At 35.6% G+C, this 19,173-nt stretch overlaps 1 protein-coding gene across 2 annotated transcripts in view; it reads right to left on the reverse strand.

Annotated features, from left to right (window-relative positions):
- The window catches only part of NAALADL2 (N-acetylated alpha-linked acidic dipeptidase like 2), a 1,239,935-nt gene that overhangs the window by 644,419 nt on the left and 576,343 nt on the right, over window positions 1-19,173 (reverse strand). Inside the window, exon 3 of one of the 2 annotated variants that reach the window (XM_008705318.2) lies at window positions 1,467-1,968. In XM_008705318.2, coding sequence (XP_008703540.2) covers window positions 1,467-1,960 — 494 coding nt within the window. In that variant the 5' untranslated portion in view covers window positions 1,961-1,968. Of the gene's footprint in view, window positions 1-1,466; window positions 2,212-19,173 lie in introns of those variants that run through there. The other variant, XM_008705320.2, reaches the window with a different exon arrangement.

The following is a 19,173-nucleotide window of genomic DNA, read 5'->3' on the forward strand; positions in this document are numbered from 1 at the left end:
GAACCGGAGAAAGGGAGAAGTTGTGGTACTTCTTACTTTCTCTCTGCCTTCAGTAGCTGAGGCTACATCTCCAACCCCCTGCCCTTGTGTATACAGAAAGCTCCAGCTTCCACCAAGTTACCCCAGCCCCCCTTGTCTCTCCAGCCTAGGCTTAGTAATGGCTTTTATCTTTGGGCTGCCTCACTGTCCTGACCGCCCTCTCAGATTTTATCTTTGATGGAATAATTTCTCTCCTTTCAATGCCCTCTGCTTTAAATATTCAGAGAGTTTTCTGTTGTCTGTTAGATCCTGACCGCGTTATAAGTAATGGCATATCTCTCAGCTCAATTCTATAGAAACAATTTTACATAGAGAAATATAATGGAAAGTTCTTATTACCTGCATATTACATGCCTATGCAACAGTGAATAGCAGACACAGAAGGTCTAGGAAACAAATTGCAATTAGTCATTCAGATGAGATCTTTAGGAAGAGAATAACTCACCAACATCAATACATATGACATTTCAGCACATAGATTCAATGATACATTTTCAGTGGGTATGCCCCCTAGAAGATCCCTAGAAATGCACACATGACAACACCTTGGCAGTAATGAGTCAGTGTAATCCAGGAAGAATATCCTGGGGAAGTAGTATCCCTCTCTTTCATCTACCCATGATTCACTTAGGACTATCCTTTCTTGGCCTATATGGAAAATACATCGGAAAGCTTCTATTCCAGTTCTTCATTTCACTAAAAATGTAAACTAGCAAACACTTTACAACTCAACAAAAGTTTCAAGTTACCTGCTGGTTATACGGCAGTAGTGAAACTTTTCCCAAGAACTCAGAATTAATGCCAGTTAAAGAATATTTTCTTATCATTTAGCTTAAAAATCAACACATTCTGGCTAGAGAGGTCATGTGCAAACTTACCCTAGAGAGACAAATGAACTTTCAGAACTGCCTGATATATGGAACCCAATGTTTTTCAATAAAAATGTGCTCACTGAGAAGCCCAAGGATGCAGGAAACCAAATACTATCAGTGCTTATCTTAGCTCCTAACCATAAGAGACAGTTACTTCAGCCCACAAAAGTGGTTTATTTCATTCTGGTGTCATTAAAATTTTCAATCATATGGCTAATGCCCTGGTTTTTATTACACATATATCCAGCTGTCTTTGCATCTCAATTTGGCCTACCTGGGCTTCCCAAGAGGGAGAATATGCAATACCTGGACTCTTTTAATCTCCACAGTAGTTGCGGTTCTTATTATCAATTAATAAAACAGCATCATAAATTTCTATTTGAGTATCATAAATCTGAAATGTGCACCCTTTCTGTGAAGGTTGTGTTGGCAAGTTTTGTTGCTCAGCTTGCTGGACCAACCTGAAACCATGGCAAAATCACCAACTCAATACTCCCTGTGAGACATCTTTCCCAGGATATTCATCCCACCAACATCCATTTCTTCTCCACCTACCTGAAAGACTTCTTAATATCTTCTGCTTGGATTGTCTCGAGAATCTCTTGGTATAGCTGAAGATCAAGCGTTGCTGAAGATGTAGCATTTGGAGGGCACTTTTTATGTGCATAATAGCCTATCAAAATCCCAAAAATAAATAAAATGGTGGCTGTGCAAAGTATCTTTAAAAGGCGGCAAAAGTTGCAGGGGTTGTTCTTTGGTGCAGATCTTGTATAACGGGTAACACAGTCAGACTCTTCCTGAAGTCTCTGAAACCTTCCTTTGGGTGAAGTTGCTGGTTGAATGGAATCAAGATTGAGATCTGCAGTCTCTGGATTCTCCAGGTTCTGATTCTCAGCACTATCTAGTTGGAACTGGTCAAAACCAGGCTCCTCCAGTTCCTTTTCCATGTCCCACTCTAAGTCAAGGGCGGTGGCTTGAAGGTCATCATTGTCTAAGTACTGTGAATGTCCTGGTGCTCTTTGATCTGCATTGACCTTCTGATAGGCCATCTTTTTACCTGTGAAAATAAGGGATGCATATTTTCTTAAAATAAGCTGTAAAACTGAATAAAGAAAACCTCATTTAAATTGGAATGGGGAGATCAGAAGGAGGAGCTCTCACACCCTGCCCTCAGCCAGTGACAGATCCCAACAGGAAGAGACATACTTTGGATTCCCAACTGGATAGAAGCTTACTTTACTACCCCCGCAGGAGAAAGGAAAATTTTCTCCCAGTTCCGCAACAAGCTCAGCAAATAAGAAAATACAACAACTCAGCCAATGAGAAGCCATCACCACCCTGAACTCTCACTTTCCTTCAACAAGCTTTTAATTCAAAGCAGCCCTCCCATCTTTCTTCTTTTCTCAGTAAAGGGACAGTCCTCTCTGTTGATCTCCAGGCTTGCCTATGGTTTGCCATAGTTTGCATGTCCTGAATTGCAATTCCTCTGCTATTCCAGGGAAACAAAACAAAACAAAACAAAACAAAAAAAACCCAAATATTTGCTGGTAAAATAATTGGCTGTTTACTTTTAAGGTTGACAAAACAAATAATAATGAAAATCTCCATGGTGAAAACAAAAGAAAGCAGCAATCCATATTAGATGCCCATAAAATTTTAGTGATTGTAATCAAGGGAAATATATTGTCCCTATAGAAAAATCACATATTTGTTAATTATTTAATCTGTTTTGCTGTTGATGTTTATTATAGGAAGAGATGACAAAAAATAAAAGTAAAAGAAAAGTAGAAGGTACTTGGAGAAACTATGAGAAAGCATAAAATAGACACACACACAATTATTCCTTTGAAGCTCAGGAGAATAAAAAAAGTCAGAAATGTACAACTGCACTGAGGATAATATATTATAATGAAGGCAAAATTTAAGCTTACACATTGTCAAGATCACTTTTAAGAAAAACTAAGGGCAGAAGCAATAAAGCTGCGGTTTAGTAAGTTAAGGAGGAAAAAAAAAAAAAAGACCCTGGGATGATTAACATTATCAGAGCTATTTTTAAAAAGAGATTCAGGATAGAATAGAAATAAAAACCAAATGGAGTAGCAACGCTACTGAAATACAAGATGCAAACTATAGTATGTTATATAGTCACGAGTTATCAAAAGGATTGGAAACTTTAAGGCTACCACAAAAGACCAAATGTTCCGTGGAATTCGTGACATGAATTGGCCTGGATCACTGAACTTTAAATAAAAGTCTGGGATGGCATCTATCCAAAAAGGGAAGCCTTTTGCCAGCTAGGAGAGTTTGATTTCATAACCTTGCTACAGGAGTGGCAGATGGAGATTTTCTCCCCTACACAGTTTTGGATGACAGTTTGTTATATCCTGCAGAGTGGTATTAGGCTAACTGGGCTAATTAACTACAAGTGGTCTTCAGTCTGTATTCAGTAACCCACGGGTGTATTATGGTTGCAGATTAGGAGTATTTATACTTAAATTTTCTGTGTATTAGATTTGTCATCCCAGCTGGATTCTCAGGTCCCTCACTATGTTTTATGATTTTTCTATGCGCCCCACTGTGGTGGGTGAAGAACAGAGCTCAACAGACAACTGATTAGCTACCTGCCGCAGGGCCAGTGGTTGACAAGTAAACTTTAGTCAAAAGATACAAACAGGGACTTCACGAAAGGAAGTGGCATCACTCACAGAAACATGGGTATATACAACTCTAATCCGGGCTGGCAGAGGTCCATGTGAATTAAAACGTTCTGAACTTTTCAGAGAGTTCAAAATAATTAAATATTAATCTTACAAAATAAAAAATATAATTCTGACTAGATTTCTCTTCTGCTACCCTATAAGCTGGGATTCATTCTTACCCAAAGTTGACCCAGTAACAAGAAGTAATGCATGCCAGGTCATGGGATAGGCAATGAAAACAAACATAAATGGGTCCTTATTCCTCAAGGAAGGAACAATTCAGTCAAAGATAAATGCATGAACAAACCTATATGGTGAATAAAAAAATGCAGAGTGCCAGGGAGACTCAGGGGTGACTGGCTGTAGCATAGACTATGGGAAAAGGTACCCCAAGAAAGTGATTTCTGAGATACTTCTGGCAAGAGAGGAAGAATTAACTAGGGCTGACCAGGGGCATAAAAGGATGACAATCAGGCAGGAGAAAATTTACAAACATGCAGAGGAATGAGAATGCATGGTGCATGGACCCTTGGAAAAATCCAGAACTACCAGAGTGCCTGCCATATACTGCTATATATGAGGAAGGAGCACATGGGCCAGAGATTCAGATTAAAAAGCTAGGAAAGGGTGACTCTGGGCAAAAGGCTTAACTTCTGTGTAACCCATGGTCTTCATCTATGAAATGGGCATGATAATAATATAAACTTCATAATGTTGACATTAGATTGAGACAGTGCACCTGAAACATCCATTGAGTGTAGCATAAGCTATATGGGTTAGAAGGGACATTCCTGGTATTAGAGGAGAGAGTACTGGGCAGGATTGTTGGAAGAAATGAATTTAGTAATGCAGAAGAAGTTATATGGGTCTGTAAGATACCGTGGAGAGGGGGAGGTTACATCATATTCACCACGGACACTCACATACATATATGCTAGTTGTGATTTGCTTGTTTACATTTAGTCTACATGTAAAGACAAAAGAGAAAAACACTACATGACATACCAAATGTCATCACGAGGTGTTTATTTGGTAGTATGAATTAGAACAGCCTCAGGAATGATTCTGCAGGCCCTCCCCACCCCCCCACTGCCCTTGCCTCCCTCTTTCCCATTGTGCCTCCCTCCGTCCCTTTAGCTTGGACTGGTTTCCAAAATGATTCAAGAAAGCACAACATTTGAATTTTGTCTTTGGTCGTGTCAAGACAAGCAAAAAAAGAGAGAAATAACTGGAGATGGTGATAATTATTCATCTAGGTTAGGAGATAGCTGATTAATTGATAGACGAAGGCTCCAAATCACACTTGGTTAAAAAAAATTTTTTTTTAATTGTAAAAGAAAATAATGGAGGATAGGAAAAACTTGAACGTAGTAAAAATACAGACTTCCTAAAATCCATATGCAGAAGAAGAAACTTCCTAATGCAAAAGAGGAAACTGAGGTCCAGAGATGAATAATTCTTTAGACTAAGAAAAGTGGTGTTTGGTACATTTTTCTTAAAGTGATTTGTGGTTTTATAAAAATATGAGATTAACAAGTTGGCAGTCAATTCAACTTATTTTAACATATATTATAAAATACTGCAAAATTAACACTAGTCACTTTTTTTTCTTATTTAGCTTAAACATCAATAAATCCCCGCTATCTTGCCATGATATTATGATATTTACTTCAAGTGTTCAGTTTATGCATTATTAATTTATTTAGACTCTGTCCCAAGGTGGTTCTTTAGACTTCCCCTGCTTCTCATTTTAATGAATCAGAGTCTCCGTCTTTAAAGGTTGTTTGAAAAATTGAATTGTTGAACATGGTTTATGCTCAAGGAAGACTTGGCACACAAGAGTCACTACGGAAATGTGAGCTCTCTAATTATGACCTCTAATACAAACATTCAAAGTCATTTCTCCACAAATCATTTAAAAACCAACTACAGTGATGAGGCAGGATTTTCATTTCTAGCCTGACAATAGGCATTCCATCACATGAACATCAGCAATTTAACGCTTTTCAAACATCAGACAGAGCCATCAATTAGAATGTAATGCAGATACAGATATTAAGTCCTCACCGTGATGGGTATCTGCCTGACACCTTTACTACCACTTCTGAACTCATTACGCATTTATAAATTTAGCCTAAATTCTATCTTCTAGGAGAACAGTAACTGGGTCAAAAGTAAACGAAGCTATTCGATGTAACAAATTCCAAAGCACTTCAGGAAAACTTCCAGGGAAATAAGTATGTGAGAACATATACAATGAAGCATTTTAACCATTTATTTGGTAAAACAAGTTACATATATATTCTACACATGTTCTATATATATGCATTTTATATAAATTTAGAGCACCATTTCTTTAAAATTATCTTGCTTTAAGGAATATAGCATAATTTTGCAAAAAATACATCTAAATCTCTGCCCTGATAGTTCTGTTTCACTTTATCTAAAAGAAACTCCACACACACACAAAAAAAATACTAAACTACTGAATAAAAGTGACATATATTCAATTTTGAGTCAGCACAAATTATTTTATTCACACCACAAAGAATGTAGCTTTCCTTAAAATAGCTATGCTTGGGGCACCTGGGTGGCTCAGTTGGTTAAGTGTCGGACTCTTGATTTCTGCTCAGGTCACGCCCTTAGGGATGTGAGATGGCTCCCCACATCAAACCCTGTGGATCCCCGAGTCGGCTCCATGCTCAACAGGACTTCTGCTTCTCTCCCTCTCTCTCTGCCCCACCTCCCCACCAATGTGCGCACACACACTCTCTCTCTCTCTCAAATAAATAAATCTTTAAAAATAAGTAAATTAGGGGCGCCTGGGTGGCACAGCAGTTAAGCATCTGCCTTCGGCTCAGGGTGTGATCCCGGCGTTGTGGGATCGAGCCCCACGTCAGGCTCCTCCGCTATGAGCCTGCTTCTTCCTCTCCCACTCCCCCTGCTTGTGTTCCCTCTCTCGCTGGCTGTCTCTATCTCTGTCAAATAAATAAATAAAATCTTAAAAAAAAAATAAAAATAAAAATAAGTAAATTAAAATAAAATAAAAAAGCTATGCTCTGTGGGGTGAGTAAAAAACAACACAGTATTTTTACCAGAACTTTCAAATTCTCAACTACAATAAAAATATATACATATTATAAAAAGAAATCTTCAGCAAAATCAGCATGTCTTAGATATGATCATATAATTAGGTTATTCAAATTTCATTTATTTTCTATTACTGATACTCATTTAATTTATGTTGTCATATTATTTTACACCTAACTCTATTTAAGTAATTTGAAAACTACGTAGTAGATTTTAGAATCTGCCACATGAATCTTTCTCTAAAAGAGACATATAGTTGACCCTTGAACAATGTGGGGTTAGAGGTGCCAACCCCACAAACAGCTGAAAATCCATGTATAACTTTTAACCCCCGCGAAACTTAACTAATACCCTACTGTTGTCTGGAATCCTTCCCAATAACAGTCAAGGAACACATATTTTGTATGTTAGATGTAGTATATAGTGTATTCTTAAAGTAAGCCAGAGAAAAGAAAGGAAAAGAAAGTATTGTTAAGAAAATCTCAAGGGGAGGGCGCCTGGGTGGCACAGTGGTTAAGCGTCTGCCTTCGGCTCCACATCAGGCTCCTCCGCTATGAGCCTGCTTCTTCCTCTCCCACTCCCCCTGCTTGTGTTCCCTCTCTCGCTGGTTGTCTCTATCTCTGTCGAATAAATAAATAAAATCTAAAAAAAAAAAGAAAAAAGAAAAAAAAAGAAAATCTCAAGGGGGGATACCTAGGGGACTCAGTCGGTAAGCCTCTGCCTTTGGCTCAGGTCATGATCCCAAGGTCGAGGGATCCAGCCCCGCATCAGGCTCCCTGCTCAGTGGGAAGCCTGCTTCTCCGTCTCCCAATTCCCCTGCTTGTGTTCCCTCTCTTGCTGTCTCTCTGTCAAATAAATAAATAAAACCTTAAAAAAAGAAAAAAAAAAGAAAGAAAATCTCAAGGAAGAGAAGATACAGTTACAGTACTACACTATATTTAGGGGGAAAAAAACCCATGTATTAAGGGGACTGGCACACTTCAAACTGGTGTTATACAAGGGCCAACCATACTTAAGGTGTAGACCAGGTCATAGAAACTTGTTACATTTCCTTAAATAGAAATATCTGTAGCATCCTTACATTCTATATTATACCACTTAGCCTTTTTTATAAAATGCAATTTTTGTGAAAAGTAGAGTATATTTTCCATGTCTTCGACATCTCTTACTCACTTAGATGAGATCCCTTCCCACCCAGGCCCACACCAAAGGCTAAATTGTTTTAAAAATTCAATATACTAAAACATTTATCTTTTATATATACTTATCCTCTTATAAGAAAAAGAAAGCAGATACAAGTTGAACTAAAAGGTATTTTTTCTAGATTAGGACAGGCTTAGATCAATAAAAAATGAATTTGTATTCTTACTGAGCATATGATTAGTTTAAAAATAAATTGTTACTTCTGAATGCTTTCTTTCACACATTTTCACTGGCTGAAACTAAATAAATTATATAGAAATAAAAGATGAATACAAAACAGGCAGAAATTTCCAGATGTACCATACAGTCTCTGGCTGCCGCAGATCTAGCCTAACAAAACGAATGGCTGGCAAATATTTCAGATGATAAATACATGTTAAACAAAAATTCCATTTAAAAGTTATATATTACTAATACCACTTAGAAATATGATCACAGCACTATTACTTTCTTGCTCAGCAATCACGATGAAGGAATTTATTACATGAATGCCCTGGGTTTTTCAATTTCTAAATTAGTAGACTCTATAGTCAGACTACCTGATTCAAATCCTAGCTCTGCTATGTAATTTAGACCAGTTACTTGGTATCTTTATGCTTAAATTCCACATTTGTAAAATGGAAATAACAGTAGCACTGTATTTATAGCATTACTCTGGGTAAATGAGATAAATTATTAAAGGTGCTTAGAACAAGATCTAACAGAAGGTAAGTGATCCACTAATAAAGGATTACTCTAGAAATTCTACAGTTTAAGAGAATAGAAGTATTTGGAGCTTACAACTTTAAAGTACAGACTTAGTTAAATTAAATTATGCCCAGAGGCCGTAAGTTTCAGGAACAAGAGCCTAGAGATAATGAGAAATTGAACAGCGAACTCAAGCATTTTTGAGAATGGGGAGCATCTTCTAATTATTAGTTATGGCTCAGCTAAAAAAGAAATGTGGCTAATATTTATACAGAAGTTATTATTATATTTCACTTACAATCACCACTTCTATATCTTGTTGTTACAAAATTTATTTTTAGTCTATTTACAAAAAGAACAAAAACGTTCTTCTCTAATGCTAAAGAGTTTAGTTTAAGAGTTTCAGGAATTAGCAATAATCAGTCATAAACATGAGTTATATATGTTTGTTGTAGAAAATCTTTGTCCTAGGTGATTGACTTCATGTATTGACTGTGATGATACAGATAGTATTTTTTAACTCGAACAGTATGAGAGATTGGGTAGATCTTATTAGAATTAGAAACACATACAAAAGCTTTCCTACTTGTAAAAGTTATTTATAAGCAAAATAAATAAATGACTCTGGCAGATTAACTTTAAAACATAAGGCAGAATCTCCATTTCCCATGACAGTTCTATGATTGAATCTTTATTGTACAATGGGAAAAAAATGTTCGTATAGTGTTTTCTGAAGCTTTGAATGTCAAATCATTTGCTGGTTTGAGCAGATTGATTTGAGGCAAAGGCATTTCTTAGAAATGTCAGTGCATCATCAAAAGGCATTCATTATGCACCTTCGTGCAGTATTACTGTAGATGCCTTGCCAGTGAACTATATGAGTGCCCAGAGGAACTTCTACATTTAAGTTTAAGAACATTCCTTATAGGCTAAAACCATTTGACATAAATTTTTCAGTATGAACCTAGTTGGTACAAATAAAGCCCATGTTTGTGGAATAAATATTTGTTGTTGAAAGCTTTAATGGTCTCAACTTGAGAGCAGGGCCAAAGATAAAACTATAAAAACAGTAATTCAGAAGACTCTGCTCGCTGACTTAATTTTTTAGTATAATGAGATTTTTTTTTTCTATCTGGCTTTGTAAAATGGCCCTGGCAAATGCTATAGCATCTGTAAATGCATTAAGACGTCCTTATTTAATTGTAATTTTCTATGTCAACTGCATAAAAGAAATGGCAATAATTATTTGTTGTTCATGCTTCACTAATTGAATAAGGAGTATATATAAAGTAAAGGGAAATTATCTGTGTTTTATTTTTAGGAAGAAAAAGAGTCAAAGATGTCTTAGATGGGTAGTAGTACAGTAAATTTAAGCATAGCAGATAATCAAGCTGGAGATTATAAAAACAAAACTTTACTCTGAGGTCTGAGTTACCTTCATCCCTAAATGACATGTAAAAAGTATGCTTATAGGATACCAAATTAATGAGCTATAAATTTCAAAATGCAGTCAAAACCATTTGAAGGAAATTTATTTGATGAAATCCAGCAGGTTTGTGTAAATTTGTTTTATAACGCTTGCATATGTATGACCACCTGCCAGTTCCCTGAGTGGGCCAGCCATTCTTCCGGTACCTGTGTGCACCTGCAATTTGTGTAACACACTAACTGAATGGTTAGTTAGGCCCATCTGAGTTCCTGTATTTAGGATAAGGCTTTTCACTATTAGAATGATACAGTTCAGTTCAGGCAAAATTTGGCAAGCAGAGGAATTAATTTAAACTGACTAAAATGAGGGGCCCCTAGGTGGCTCAGTTGGTTAAGCATCTGCCTTCTGCTCAGGTCACGATCAATCTCCAGGTCCTGGGATGGAACCCCATGTTGGGTTCCATGCTCATCAGGGCGTCTGTTTCTCCCTCTCCCTCTATCCCCCACCCTGCACATGCTCTCTCTTCCTTTCAAATAAATAAATATATTTTTTTAAAAAATTGACTAAAATGATACAGAGTATACTCTCTCAGTCTTATGAACAAGTAGTTCTACTTGTTTTAAGTACTACTTAAAATATCTATCATATGAGGTTAAGTCTTAACCACCATCACAGAACTCTTTCTACTTAGTGATGTGTAAAGTTTCTGTTCCTACCATGGACTCCTTTCCTGGTCCTTTTTGGTGTCTGCTTCTACCTAGATTCTTTTTTTTTTTTTTTTTTTTTTTTGGCCTGGTCAACATTTCTATTTATAGAAATATTTCTATAGTCTGTAGAAATATTTATTTACTACTGCAAAATTTACGTCCTTTTCACCTTCAGAGTATTTGAAGTGGCTTACATTAGAAATGCACACACACAAGATAAATGAAAACACAAGACTAAAAATTACAGAAGTGTGGAGGAGAATAAATTCTGAGAGTCTGGCTAAAGAAAGCCACTATAATTGAGTTTTAATGTCATTCTAGCTTCACTGCAGTCAGGGAGAATAAGGCTGTCTGCAGGGTCTTCTCAAGTTCCATCAGCCTTCACCTAATCTCACTCGTTAATGCACAAGGCTGTCAATCTTGGCTGAAGAGTTTGTTTTTAATTTTATTTTTTTCTAAGTTATTCTTCTTCATAGTTGCAGATTTCAATGTTAAGAAGATACTTTTCTCTATCCAGTCAGAGAAATCTGTGAGTCTCTTTTTTATCTTTTACACTTAGGTTTTGATAAACAGAGGTAACAACATGCCCATGGTATGGTATCCAAAATAAAATGCTAACAGATGACTCACTGACCCCTTAAAATGAGACAGGACTCACTATAAGGTTGAGGTTTTACAAACATTATGTCATTTAGTCAAATAACCCTATATGTTAAATGTTATTATCAGCATTTTATAGATGAAGTACAGATGAGGTTTCGGGGTGGTCTTCTCCAAGTTCTCACAGCTAACAAGGGCAAGTAGCTGGAGTATGACAACCAACCTGTCAAATTTCCGAACCTATTCTTTCAAACAGTACAATGTTCGGACTTCCTAGAAGTCCCCAAGGTTGGCATATTAATGAATTCAGAGATCTTATTGATTAAATGACCCCCACCAATGTGACAACAGTCACAAGGAGTCTTGATGGCCATGAAATCCAAATGGTCCTGCCTTGACCCTTAGATCTCCGGGTGCTGATCTGACCCCAGGACCCAAAATGATCTCTGTTGTCTGCTCTCCACAGCACCCCGGCAGGCATCAATGTTTCCTGGCACTGTAGTTTTGAATACGGGAGAATCACTTTCAAGTACATTGCTCAGAGGAAAACACCACAACCTCTACTTTATGGTCTCTTCCTAGCAACACTTTCAAAATTTCTCTTTCTCCTGCTGCTGAGGGACAAAGAGCAAAACAACTGTGCTTAGAACTTGAAAGCTACAGTTTACAAACAACCCACTGCTGACCTGTTTTCAGCCATTAAAACCCTTCTGTCCATCTTGTCCTGCTCCCTACTATGTGTGGTTTACACAGGCGTAAGAGGGCTTCAAGGGTGTCAAGAGTTAACAGTCAATACAATCACCACTTGGCTCTTTGAGAGCTGTCTGCCAGGAGGAGCCTCTTAGCTTGATAGATACACTGCAATTTTTTATCCTTTCAGCTAGTGTGAATGATCTTAAATTGCTGTTTTTTGACTACGGCTTTTGGATTTCCCAGGAACAGACAGATGAAGCTGTTATCTACATGAGGCCACTAAGCACTCCATTTTTCACATTTTCAAAGGTAATTTATTGGTTTACTTTTTAAATATCTTTACTCTTTAAAACTATCAACAGGTTTCTATAAACTGGAAGTGCTTTATTCTAAAATTCATGTTGCTGTTTCCTAAAATCATAACACAGAAAGACTTTTTGAGGCCCAGGGTAGTAATCTAATGTACTCAGAATCTGTGCTCTTTATTTTCTGAAATGGTTCTTTTCATACTTGTTTCTTTAGGATGTTAACAGGAAAAAGTGTTAATATATTGTGATATCGTGATTAACTGGTGGGAAAGAAAGTAGCCTAGGAAAACACATGGGTACAGTATATTTATGTTACTATGAAAATATGTATCATATGAACCATTCCAAATCTTATTGGATAAATTCTGGAAACCTATTCTTTAGCTAAAGATCACCAAGGAAGATCTAAATGTAAAAATTTAAGTATTCATCTACCGAACTATTAGATCATGAGCTAAAGACAATTGAAATTGGTGATTTAGGGGCGCCTGGGTGGCACAGTGGTTAAGCGTCTGCCTTTGGCTCAGGGCGTGATCCCGGCGTTCTGGGATCGAGCCCCACATCAGGCTCCTCTGCTGTGAGCCTGCTTCTTCCCCTTCCACTCCCACTGCTTGTGTTCCCTCTCTCGCTGGCCGTCTCTATCTCTGTCAAATAAATAAATAAAATCTTAAAAAAAAAAAAAAGAAATTGGTGATTTAACACAAAATACTACAATGATAGGAATTCATTATACTTAATAGCATGGTATGGTCAAAGACAAAGATTATATATATATAGTAATTCACTTAATCTTAGGGCTAAAAGTTTAAGTGAATTATGATGTTGGTCTAAGTAGTAGGAATACATTAATGGGAAGAAAATCAAGAATTGTGAAGCTTTCAGTTGACAACTGATGAGAGATTCTAGACTGAAATGCTTTTCAAGAATTATCTCAAGCAACTCAAGAGAAAAAATTGTTCAAAATTTTGCTATTTTTTCCTACTGTCTAAAATGCCATATCTTAACTACATATATCTGAAGTTAAACAAGGATATATTTTTACAATATTTTATTCTAGGCCTCCCATTGATACAAAAATGGATTTTTATCTAAAAAAATGTGACAATTATTATCTTATATTATGAAATTCAAGTCCTTTCTATAAGTGACCTTTCTTTAACTATGGTAATACTAAGAACTGCTAACTTTTTCAAAAAAAAAAAAAACATGTATTAAATAATAAGACACAGGATGAGAAATACTATAGCAATATTTTATACCTGTGTGACAGTTTGAGAAGGTGATTTTTATTACAAATTTACATATATGCTTACTAATTTTTTTACATAAATTAAAGCAACTAAACAATTTACTAAAAACTATATTGGGTACTGCTTATGTCATTTATATTTTATTTATGAACAGGAGTATTATAAAAAATGGAAGACCTCCAATGGCACATAAAAGTAATGCTGATATGAAATTAAATGTCAGGCAAAAGGCATGAAAATGCAATATTCACAAAGACATTAAATGTAAAACATTTAACAGAACTTTTATATAATTGGCACCATTGAAAGGCAGTTTATTATAATAATGTGTGCAAAATTTTAGAATTCACCTAGCTCTTCAGTTTTAAAATGTCAAATATTATTACTTTACCAACATGAATTTTAGCTTCCTTCCTATTTTCTTTCTTCCCACAATGCATCTTTTATCTTTTTCTTTATATTTTTCCCTCCTTTCCCATTATTTCATTTTTTCTTCTCCATTCTTATTTCACTATTGATGTCTCAGCATTCATCAAGAAATGGTAAAATAATAAAACATAAAGTTTGTTTTATTTTTTTCCTATGTATTGAGAATGATATATCCTGATCTATAAATAATCAATGGATTTTTTTATTTGAAATGATTACCTGATGACCAAACCAAAGATTATGTTTTGCTCTAGCATTCCAAATATGCTTAATCTTTAGCCCTCAAAATATTAGTAAAACTCAGTTTATCCTTAACCTACTGCTTTGGAGTTCCATAATCTGACACTGTATAGGAGAAACTAAAGACCCTTCTCCCTAGCACTTCTACAAAGGCTCTCTTCAGCTATTATGACTGGGGAGATTTTTTATTCCCATCATCCTCCGTAACTATAACCTACATATTATCCCCACAAAATCTTTCTCAATCATATATATATCTTAGAAACAAAGGCATTATTATTTTTTTCTGCCCACCACCTTCTCTTTTTTTAACCCAGTGAAGGGGTTGGGGTCTTTAATCATTTCCTAAGTAATTTAAAACACTTGAAAGCCCAAAATAATGAAAATATAGTTTTTGCCTAAAAAGGCGAAGAAGGATGTGGAAAATAGAAATTAAGTTCAGAATTAATATAGGAACATACATTGCAACAAAGTTGTAAACAGTAGATGACTAGTTTAATTACACTAAAGAGGTTTTTTTTTCAGAAAAAAAAAAGCAAGCATTATGTACTACTATGTACCCTCTACATATATCAATTTATTTAATTACAGAAACAACACTATGAAGTTGCTATTGTTATCACCCCTGTTTTACAGACAAGGACACTGAAGAGAGAGTTGCCATTTGCTCTCGATCACACAGCATTTGAACCTAGTGTGGTTCCAGATTTTGTGTTCTTAGTCTCTCTGCTACAATGACAGAAAGCAATCAAATGAAGGCATATTTTTAATTCTTCTAAAAATTAAAAAAATAAAATAAAAGAACATCACTCAATTTTCCCACAATCAATCCCTAGCAAAACTTTGTAGTATGACCTTTTCTCATAAGTTCCATCCCTATGTAGCCTTTTGGGAGAAAGAAAAAAAAAAAGTTTTTCAGGAAAAAAAAAAAGTGAGAGAAGAAATGAGTAAGCTCACACATTCATACACAGATGTTTATGGTCTTATTAAAGTTGCTTGTGGCTTTCCCAAATATACTTTACAGCCATGCTCATAGCTACTGGGTACCAGTGTTCATGATTTTAATTTCTAAATTTTTCTTTTCAATAGACTTTTCCTCCTGACTTTGACTCCAAGAATTAGGTCTCATTCATATTTTTATCTCCCACCGTTTTTGTAATGATTAATTAAACAGGTAAATGCGTGATAGACTAAACCCATAATTTTGCCACTCCTAAATATTCATGATCTCCTCATGTTTATATCCATGCTCTTTCAGGAATACACATGTATCTTAAGAGCAACCGTTTAACATAAATGTGACAGTTTTGAATACACAGATTAATGATAGTGCGATATTTATTTGCTAAAGTGTTTTCTGAGAACAGTAATAATTAAGGCATGAGTAACTTTAACACTGAAGGAGTCCATCTACCCTGACTGGGAGAGACCATGTAGAGAGGCCCCAAGACCATATGGAGAAGAAGCTGAGCCCAGGCATCCAAACCAAAGTGCCACAATGTAAGACCAGAGTAGACACCAGCCGATATTCATCAATTGACAAGCATGTGGAGCAAAAGAATAAGCTAGCTGAGACCTGCCCAAATTCTTTATCAAACATATATAACAAAAGAGCTGTTGTTCAAAGCCACCATATTTGGGGGTTGTTTGTCAGCAATGAATAAATAACTAGAATGAATAACCACCGAAGCTATTTTTCCAAAACAGAAATCTGACCAGGTGACTTGACAGCTTAAAATCATATGAGATGTTTTATTCTGAACTAATAGGACATTTCACAGACTCTTTTCCAAGACACGTAAGACCTTTACTATGCCAGGGCCTACGCTCCCATTCCTATCCTTTATATATATATGTTTCAAGTCTCTTCTAGGCCCACATTACACATGTTCTTCCCCTGCCTCATTTGCTTGGGTTCAGATTCTTGATTTTAGTTAATTTGTCTAGTTATCTTTTATCTTTGCAGACTAGCACAATATCCAGAACCCTGTAGCTGTTCAGTAGATGATACGCTACAAATAAGCATGGCATCTTGAAGAGATGATAGAATCTAGGGTAAGATAATTGCCATTTTACCGGCAATGTGTCTGATAGCAATTACTTCAGTTCATTCAGCCTTTAAAAGAAAATATAATACCTATCATATGTGCTTCTAAGAGTTGAGTAATGAATAATGTTAAGTATTATAACCAAAGAGAGCTGATAAACTGCAAACCCATTATAAATGCTGTTGCTTTAAAATTATAGACTACTAGGAATCAAGAGAGCTAGGTTTGATTTCTGGACCCACAATTACTAGCTACACTCCCCAGAGCATAGGGGAGTATGCTTTTCTTCATAGGTAAAACTAGATTTGTGTGTGTGAGAACCAAATGAGGTAATTCATAAATGTGTACTCTAAGTACTATTTATCAATATCATATAATTAATGAAAGGTTATTAATGAATAAAATTCTGTTAATGCTAATTAAAATAATCACCCTCACGTGAATACCATACTTAGTCACCCCAATTCCTGAATGTTGCTGATGTAATTGCTAAGGTAAAGCCACAAGTGAATTCACACAAGTGCCTGAATTGCTCCTTTCCCTAAACAAAACACAGAGCCTGGAATGAGAGGATGGAACAGGAGAACTCTGGGTGGTGTGCCAGATGGGAAGACTGTATCCAGGGAATGGGGAACACAAGAACAGAAGGAGAAAGGAAGCAGCTTATGAAGAGGTAGTGCCTTGAAAATCCAACCCAGAACTTACCAACTTCAAGTCTCTTGAACACATTATAAAGGTATTGACTTATGCCATTCAGAATTGGTGTCTGTAATGCGGGCATACACAGAGTTCAAAAAAAATCAGGTCCTCTATTTTGAGGGGGGACATGTGAAGACAACTATAGGAGAAGATTAATCCAACTCCCCTTCTGCACATAATACATTTTTGAAAGGAATCTATCCAGAAAAATCCATTTAGCTATGCCCAGAACAATCAAGACTGACTGTGTAGAGATTGAAGTGCCTCAGTCCATCTGCTGATGATATTTATTGCTTTTTGGCAACTTCTACATATTTACCAAGCCTATGTAAAAGAAAGCTATGCTTTTTATTTCTAGGACAAAAACAGATGGTGTTCCAGCAGGTAATAATTTAATTAAATGGCTCCTAAAGCATGAACAAATTGTTCCAAAGAAAAGAAAATATTTTTATTTATTCTTTAAAAATAAGGAGGGGGAGAAAAAAACTAAATCAAGTTTGACTTTTTTAAAGCAACAAAATTATGGCTTACTGAATCTCCTGTTCTTAAAAACAAAGTGCTTCTCCCTCTCTATCTTCCTCCTAAATCAAAATCAAAATTATAAATAATATTGATCTTGTTCCTTAACTTTCATTAGATCTCTAAGAAATAATTTCAAGTTAAGGTGAAACATTTTTACTAAAGTTGTAATCAGATATTCTTGGGATAGGACTAATTTTTATGATATTCAAATTAAGTTGCATAATGTACTTTATGGACTAAATGGGATAGAATAAACTGCATGCCTAAAATATAGATTCTAATAATTGAAAACAAAATTTGCCATTCTAGTTAGAGCCAGAAGGCCCTTTTAAGCCCCTATGATACATGCCCTTAAAGATGTCACAATATTAGAAAACAATAACAATTTTGCAGCATAGCATAGTAAAGGTCAGTCACTTGAGTTTAGGATGGAAATGGGTATGAGTCCCAGTACTGCCACTGCCACTTACAGACTGCATGACTTTAGGACAGGAGATTAATTTTTCTGAGATTCTGTTTCCTAGCCTGTACATACATGTATACACACAAACACAGAATGACAGTCGTCACAGAATCACTCTGAGAATCCAATGGATAAATTCCAAGTGTTTAGCATAGCTCTTAAAACAGAGCAAACGTTCTACAAATGGCTGCCAATCACCATCACCTTTAAGATTTATTAAGCAATAAGAATATGTGTATAGTACTGGAGCTATAAAAATATAAACCAAAATATATAAGAAATTGCTTTAAGTAAATTACAATCTATCAGCAAAGATGAAACTAACGTATATACACACTTAAAGTGTAATCAAGAAGTAAACTGTGAGGTTTAAAATAAGAATTCAATAATGTAGAAACTAAGGAGGATTTTGATGGGAACTAAAGCCGTAGCTTGAAAAATGGATACGGCTTGAGAATGAAGAAGTCACTCAAAGAAATAATGAAGATGAGCTCAAGCAGGAAGTCAGGAATGAGTATCTGTGTGTAAGAGTCAATGAAGGGATTCTCCTAACTGAGAAAAAGGTAAATACCAGAGGCTGGAAGAAAATAAGTTTAGACTGATGGAAAAAGAAATGGTCTACCTATATAAGGGTAGGTCCTTCCAAGATAAAGGCACCATGAGATGTGTGCTTCACAAAATGATGATACAGAGCAAGGAATGCTAACGTCAAGAACATTATCACAGTGACGTAGGACAACCACATAACACAGGGAAGACTGAAGCCATTCATACTTTTAGCAAAGTTGGTTTACTTAGAGGACTCAAAGTATATATACTCACCTCAATAATTTAATGATCATTTATAATTATACTAAGTTACATTTATAATATATATTATATTGCATACTTATACTTAATATCATATATAATTAATTCTATACTTTAATTACTAAAAAATAAAATCTTCAGAAAAACAAAGAGTCATCATACTGCCTGATATCAAATTATATTACAAAGCTATAGTGATTAAAAGAGTACAGCATTGGCACAAAAATAGACACATAGATCAGTGAAGCAGACTACAGAGCCCAGAAATAAACCCATGCATTCATGGTCAATTAATTTATGACAAAGGAGAGATAATTTGTGGCAATGGTGAAAGGGCACTCATTTATTTATTTATTTATTTATTTATTTATTTATTTATTTATTT

Source organism: Ursus maritimus, unplaced genomic scaffold (assembly GCF_017311325.1).
Source record: "Ursus maritimus isolate PB19 unplaced genomic scaffold, ASM1731132v1 scaffold_4, whole genome shotgun sequence".
Taxonomy (NCBI): domain Eukaryota; kingdom Metazoa; phylum Chordata; class Mammalia; order Carnivora; family Ursidae; genus Ursus; species Ursus maritimus.